The sequence below is a fragment of the Pavona decussata genome, unplaced genomic scaffold, assembly GCF_977016875.1.
Source record: "Pavona decussata unplaced genomic scaffold, jaPavDecu1.1 SCAFFOLD_254, whole genome shotgun sequence".
NCBI lineage: Eukaryota > Metazoa > Cnidaria > Anthozoa > Scleractinia > Agariciidae > Pavona > Pavona decussata.
This window is the reverse complement of record NW_028145657.1, coordinates 1,124,519-1,131,389: the sequence shown is the minus strand read 5'-3', so window position 1 is coordinate 1,131,389 and position 6,871 is coordinate 1,124,519. Positions and strand designations below refer to the sequence as shown.

Sequence of the window (6,871 nt, the reverse complement as noted above, 5' to 3'; positions counted from 1 at the left end):
GGTGAAATGAATGCCAACATGAATTTTCTCTCCTTCACACAGCCAACACAGTTAAAACACACCAACTGCAAGTAGCTACTTTATTAATGAATTTTTCAAAAGTCGCATATGTAAGGCCGGTGCATAAATTTAATTAAGGTTAAGAACAACTTGGCACTTAACGACATGTTAAAGGACCAGAAATGAGTCGACTTAACTGCTTCAAAAACCGTTCCACGAAAGTCTAATGTGAACTTGACGTTTATACAAATACGAGTGAGAGCACTATCTTCAGTTATAAGAGGTGAAATAAAATCCTACATGTAAAACTTGACGTTTTTTGTAGCCTTAAAGGGGAAGTATCACGCAAATTTGCTGTCATTTCAAAACCCCAAAATGTGTGTCTGTCTGCAGAAACAAAGAAATAATTGTCTAGTTTTGTTGTAAATTATCAACTCAGGTCCTCCAGTGCAATAAAACTGTCGATTAGTGCCTCTTGCCAGAGACAGACTAGGTCGGAATGGATTGAAACTTGAAAAATGTTAGGCTAATGTTTTTCAAGTTCTCGCATTTTTGTTTCCAAAATGCGCTAGAACAGATCACGAGTTGTTCCTTTCAAGAATTGAGTTGATTTCTCTCCTCTCATCATTCTAGAATTATTTGGCAGCTGATTGAAGGTCTTATTTCATCATTTTTAACAAAAGATACCGAAAACCCCATGATACTCCCCCTTTAACAAATTATTTTGCACATCACATGATTAGCTATAGACTGTTTAGATTCCCTGAGACAAAATGATAACATTTCAACAACTGGTGTGTTTCTGTTCTGGAATACGTGTAGAATATCGATCTATAGTATACCTAAAACATCTTTCTCTTTCTATCTATATTAATGCATAACTTTTTCAGTCAACAGTTGTATTAAATTACCTGTATTGATTACCTGATCATGACACATATTATGGTTAATAGCCTCTATTTAATAGAACTATAATACATATATATGTATATTTAATCCATACGCATGCGTAGTGCGTCCTTTAATGCCCCATTCACACCAAGGCTTAAACACGTTTAAAAGTTGTTTTGTTAAACACAGTTTAAAATTGTTTCCTATATAAAAGCCTCTTTTAACTCGGATTTTTGTCGACTACAGATTTAGCCCAAATGAAACCATAAGTTAAAGTTTACTTGAATCATATGTCAAAGCCAATGGTTCAGCTTTCTGTTACCAATTTTCATTTTGTTAAACCTGGTTTAATTAAACATGTTTTGTTGGTGTGAATGGGCCTTAAGACTGTGCTTCATGAAAGGACTTGCCTGGTACCAAAGCTTTCCGCTTATTCTATTAACTTGTACGCCCATGAGAAGACTTGGCCGATTTTGTATTAATTCAGCCGTGTAAGTCCTTTAATCCTCACAAAAAAACTAGAATGTTTTACTCAGACATTTTATACCATACAGTACATTTCGCTAAGTTTTCCATACAATCTTCGTGTTTTGTTTTATTTCTTACAAAATTTTCAAGGCGAAAATTACGTAGAAAAAAAAAAGCTCAACTCTTCCAGTATTGAAAAAGAAACCTACAAGGGGACATACATTGAAAACAGCCGGAAACTATAATGTACGATCTTTGGATAACGAATGGAAGATTTTAAAGATTTTAAGATTATTTGAACATGTCGGCTTTTGAAAGAAAATGTAACTCTGCTCAAGGCAAAGTGCACATATGTGCTTATTCTGGACCAGTTCAGTTTTCTGCAAGCAAACGTTCTAAGACGGCCAGGGGCTCTCCAAATCATGTGTGTCCAAATGAATTCTCCTCTGTTAAAGCCATACACACTTATGTCGCATGCAGACAGCGCCTTTTAATTTCGTCTTTACTAGAAAAGCTGGGATATCGATGTCTGCCAAATGGGGTATGAGTATATTTTGGATCGAGTAAGACGCGTCGCCATTTGTTACATTCTCTTGGTTTTGCCGAAAATCCAGTCTTTTGCTCCTTAGAGCATTAAACTTCGAAAACTGAAAATTAAACTGCTTAAAAAAGCAAAACAAAACAAAAAACTATCCAGCAGTTTTCATATACATAATTACACTTAAAGATTTTATTCATACAATGAAAAGCTTATTATCTGCGTCACAAGATTTGCAGTTTGAGTCTAGGAAAGAAAATGCAGAGTTTAAGTCTGTAACAATGTTCCTTAGTAAGGAAAAAGGTATAGCCTGCCTCACAGGCAACGTGCAGCCACTTTGAGGCTCAGTATGAGGCAGAGGGCCAACAAAAAGGAGGTACGGGGAAATGAGGCTCATACTATCCCTTTTTCACTTGCCCAAAGGATATACCTCGTGGAGGAGCCTAGAAAAGTTGACGTATTTTGATATAAGATGCAAACAACTTCTTGCGCCTTTCATCAAGCACTCTCCATGCGGCTCAAGCTTGCTCTTCCGGTGGACCTTCTGGGGATACCCTTCCTGTGTTTTCTTTCTTCTTCTTACTACAATACCACACGCCAACCGCAACAATGATGATAAGCACTACTCCTCCTATAACACCACCCACAATGGCGCCTGTGTAATCTTTCTCCTCAGCTGGTTTTGCTGCAAGATCAACAAGATGAAAATCAAGAAACAGATCTCATATGGTCCGCCAATCGAACTATTTGAGGTAACCAAAAGCGTGCATTCCAGTAGGCCATTTTCGAGTTGTCATTCAAACGCTCGCCTTGTTTCTGACCCTCCGATCTTCTAATTTTTTAAAGCCAACAGGCAGTTTCCGAGTTGCTGTAAGCCTCATTGTGAAACCGAAAAAATTACTTTGTTTGCATATGAATGAAAAAAAATTTCATAATAAAAACTTTACACTTAGCCTTGCTCGGAAATGGTCCATTAGTTTTGTTTGCATTGATTAAAAATTAATCAATTGTGAAAGAGACGTTAATTTTTTTCTAGATGAGGTAGATTTAACATGACTCCGAAATTGCGCTTATTGTCGATGCAATGTCTTTCTACCGCCTCCCCCACCCCCCTCCATAAAATAATTTCTTACTCGTGCCAGTCTCCTGTCATTTTCAGGGGTGCGCAATTGGTTTTGGTATAACTCTTCCACTAGTCGGTGTTCTATCATGAATTCTGAAATCTGATTAACAACGTCATTTTTTTCTGGGATATTAAGCAAGATTTGTACTTTCATATAGAAATTTAATGCAAATTAACAAAACAAATCGTTATTTTCTTTGAGCCTTAATTTCTGCGACCAAAATAAAGTGGACCGCTAGTTTTCTTGTGTCTGACTCCTGCTATTTCAAATTCCTAGGTAAAGATTACGGTGCAACTGCGGGATTGAGTATGACTACGACTTCCAAATTTGAAACCCAATTTCGTTCACAGGCCTCCAGCTCTTTTCTACGGCGCATGCCTACCAGCAGACAAGGACAAGAGCTCTTTTCTGACAAGTGAAGCCGCCAAAGAAGTCTACTGATCTCGATCGATCGCAGTCTTCCAAAACCCGTTCTAAGGGGCAGAAATCAAGTAACATGAGAGTTCGCTGTTACAAGGGTTGGATTAACATTTTCTTTTCTGACGGCGTTTTGGTTAGAAGTTCGCTCAGTGATACCAACAATTTGAGATAAATTTATACTGTCTGCTATTTTCTTAGAACTTAAGGATTGCAAGGTGCCTGCGTCTTACCTCCTACAGTTGTGATGGGTGAGGCTGTAGTGGTAGCATTAGACGCCGGAGTGGTTTCGTTAGCCTTGGTATCTTTTGACGGAGCGAAGAAAGTTGCATGGGTCGACTCACAAGTTAACTTTCCGTTAACGGGTCCTGTGGCCGTCAAACCGGTTGAAACCCAGGCCTTAGTCGTCTCGTTGAAGAATTTACACGCAGCTTCTTTGTCGTCTGGTACTGTGCCTATGTCGAAGATGAACTTGAGGGGTTGTGCGAGATTTTGGACAGTCAGCTTTTTCTTGTCGACCGGGTCGCCCAATTCAAGACCAACAACCTGTGAAATTGAAATTTAGTTCTCAAAAAGATTACCCAAAGATCCTCACTGCAATCAGTGGCCTTAAAATGTACAGCCTTTACTTGCAACTCTTCCCAAATCCCTTTAATTACACCTTGGTGTTACGAGAACATTACACGCCAACTATTGTGCAATGAAAAGTGGTACACCAAATGATTTATTTAACCGTTTTTATCAACTCTTGCCTTGTGCGTGCACTTCTCTTAACACGCATGACCATCCTCACATAATTATAATTATTGAAAACTGAATCATTGTATAATGCAATTCTTGATATTTGATTAGCTTAGCCATGGTATATGAGCCATTATACCATGCCCGAGAAACAACGACCATTAAATTGTCTACTGGTGGTTCTCGCAAAGCGAAATCAGCAAGATCTATCAATATTTCTTGATTATTTTTAGTAAAAAAAATTATCCCATTCCACTTGTTGCAAACGTTGATGTATGCTGGTAAACACAATAATAAAAAGATCCATACCTGAGAGCTATAAATTTCCACGTCTTGGTTTTGTTTGTTTGGATCCTCTTTAATCAAATTTTTCTTGTACTGCACAAGCTTCAGAATTACTCCACTGCAGGGTTTTCCTCCCCCGCATTGCCGTGGGGTACCAAACTGTTGCGATAGTGCCGCACCCGGGTTAAACCTGGGAGCTCCAGCTTCGCTGCTAATTGCTACTTCTTGTTTTAAGTTAGAGATCCGTACATTAACTACTCCCAGCCTATCGTCCGATACTACCCGAGGCGGATCCCCGAGGACTAACTCAGCTGCAAGGTTATCACCTAGCTCATCAAATACGTCCACCACGTTCTGTAGAAAGGAAATTGTTTGCAGTTGAGTAAATTATTTTTCTCGGGATTGTCTGATTATCTAAGGACGCCTCATTTTTGCATACAATTATTTATTATGCCGGATCTGGAGTTGAACCAGTGAAAATTTAATAAAGAGGAACACTTTATTATTATAAACGAATTATGTATTTTTGTTATTAAAAAAAAATCAATCGGTGTTCGTCACTGCATCTGTCATTATATTACTTTCCTCAAGCCCGACATCTTGTCAAAGTTTCCGTGTGACAATATAAATTTCTTTTTCCGAGTTTCCCCATGTGTCATTACTGAATAATACATCATTCTCATTTGTTCACCAGGCTTAAAATATTACATCACATTTCCTTTTATTGCGCATATGACACTCATTGACATTCCAATCCTAGCAGTATGCAGGATGTTTGTCTCATGAACCTATTGTAGTTTAATGGCCTTAGCTCCCACAAGTCTCCTGTAGCTCAGTGATAGGGCATCCGAACTAGTAATCGAAAGGTCTTAGGTTCGACTCCTGATAGGAGCACTCGGAACTTCTTTTTTCCGAGTTTGCCTGTGTCATTACTGAAAAATACACCATTCTCAATATAAACTTAGTTTTAAAGTATATAAAATGGATTCTTGCCTCTAAGAAACTGTCGTCATCGTCCTCAAATGAGTCGCCCGCAAGGTCGCCCATCCATTTCAGAAAATCCTCTGCCTGGTCATCATTTAGGGATTTGTCTCCAAGTCCGGCTAGGATCTTTACTGCTGCTCCAGCCATGTTGGAACTGAAAAAGTACCCAAGCACAAAAATTAATGTTAAACAAAAGAAAACAAATTTCCCGGCGTGGCCCATGTAGCCTATCTAACCTTTCGGTAATCGATCGAACGTAATCGCGGAACGCAATCGAATTTATGACCGAACGAGTGTCTTTGATTGGGCTTCGAACAAAATCCATCCAAAAACATCGTGTGAGTGCTCGATTGTTTTCAATTTCCGAAACCAATCGAACCCAATCGAACAATTTTAAAATTAGGTAAAATTTAGAAGATATACCCGGAAAACTGAATAAATCCGGAATGAAAGATACTACGTTATTATTGTTCAGGATTGTCAACAATTTTTTCTGTTTCTTATTTTAATTTTTCCGGACTTGTACATAAACGTTACGTATGCTTCGCTGGGAGACATCTTGAAAACGTGGGGGGAAAACAGAAATTGAGCTTATAACACTCGTCAGATTCCTATTCCGCCTCCATTTTCAATCGAATGCAATGAAATGTCGACCAACTTGATGGTAAGTATGCTTTCCATGCTTTGCACGCTTTCCAAGGTCCGGTTGATAAAGCATTTTAAGATAAGTGGTAGTTTTCCGCAGCTGGTACTGCCTTTCAAAGAATTGCTCTCTTTACGTTCCCCCTCGACGTCAGTAAACTGCCCTTAGCCTGTGAAGAAGCTCCCAAGTGGGGTATGGGGCGAAGAGAAAACTCGAGCTCGGCCAATCGACAGAGTGAGTCGCTCCGCTCTCCGTTCCTATCGCCCTATGCCCCACTTTGTGCTTCACAGGCTAATGGCCCTCAGCCAATAAAGCGTTCGAAAAAAATGCCTCGGATGCTTTATGAAATCAAACCCAGGTATGGTGGTTTGTCAAAACTAATATGTTCAAGTTTAATAAAAGCGTTCCGCTTTTTAAACTCGTAGAATAAAATCTAAGTAAGCCATAACCGTACCTGTTGCCTGTAGCTGATGCATTCGTTTTTACTAAAGCTGTGAAAAGCGGGGCAGCATTGTCTTTCCCAACGACAGCAGAGTCCAGGTATTCAAGAATAAAATCCTGGGCCTTCTGAGAAATGTTGCGCTTTAGCTCAGCTGAAATTAGATGTAATATATCAAACACGAGGAAGAGTGTTTCCTGTGATTTCCAAACACCGAGAAATAGGTTAGAAAAACGAGGCGCAGCCGAGTTTTTTTTAACCAACTTCGAGGTGTTTGGAAATAGGAGGAAACACTCCTTCGAGTGCTTGATATAGCTTCTCAAACTATAGATAATTCTTGG

At 39.1% G+C, this 6,871-nt stretch overlaps 1 protein-coding gene across 1 annotated transcript in view; it reads right to left on the bottom strand.

The window, feature by feature from the left end:
* Positions 1–63: 63 nt before the first annotated feature.
* The window catches only part of LOC146456465 (uncharacterized), a 28,576-nt gene continuing 21,768 nt past the window's right edge, over positions 64–6,871 (bottom strand). The window contains exons 17-21 of the mRNA XM_085092710.1: positions 6,546–6,684; positions 5,458–5,602; positions 4,489–4,818; positions 3,672–3,984; positions 64–2,582 (exon numbers count right to left, since the gene is read on the bottom strand). Coding sequence (XP_084948836.1) covers positions 2,416–2,582; positions 3,672–3,984; positions 4,489–4,818; positions 5,458–5,602; positions 6,546–6,684 — 1,094 coding nt within the window. The 3' untranslated portion in view covers positions 64–2,415. The remainder of the gene's footprint in view (positions 2,583–3,671; positions 3,985–4,488; positions 4,819–5,457; positions 5,603–6,545; positions 6,685–6,871) is intronic.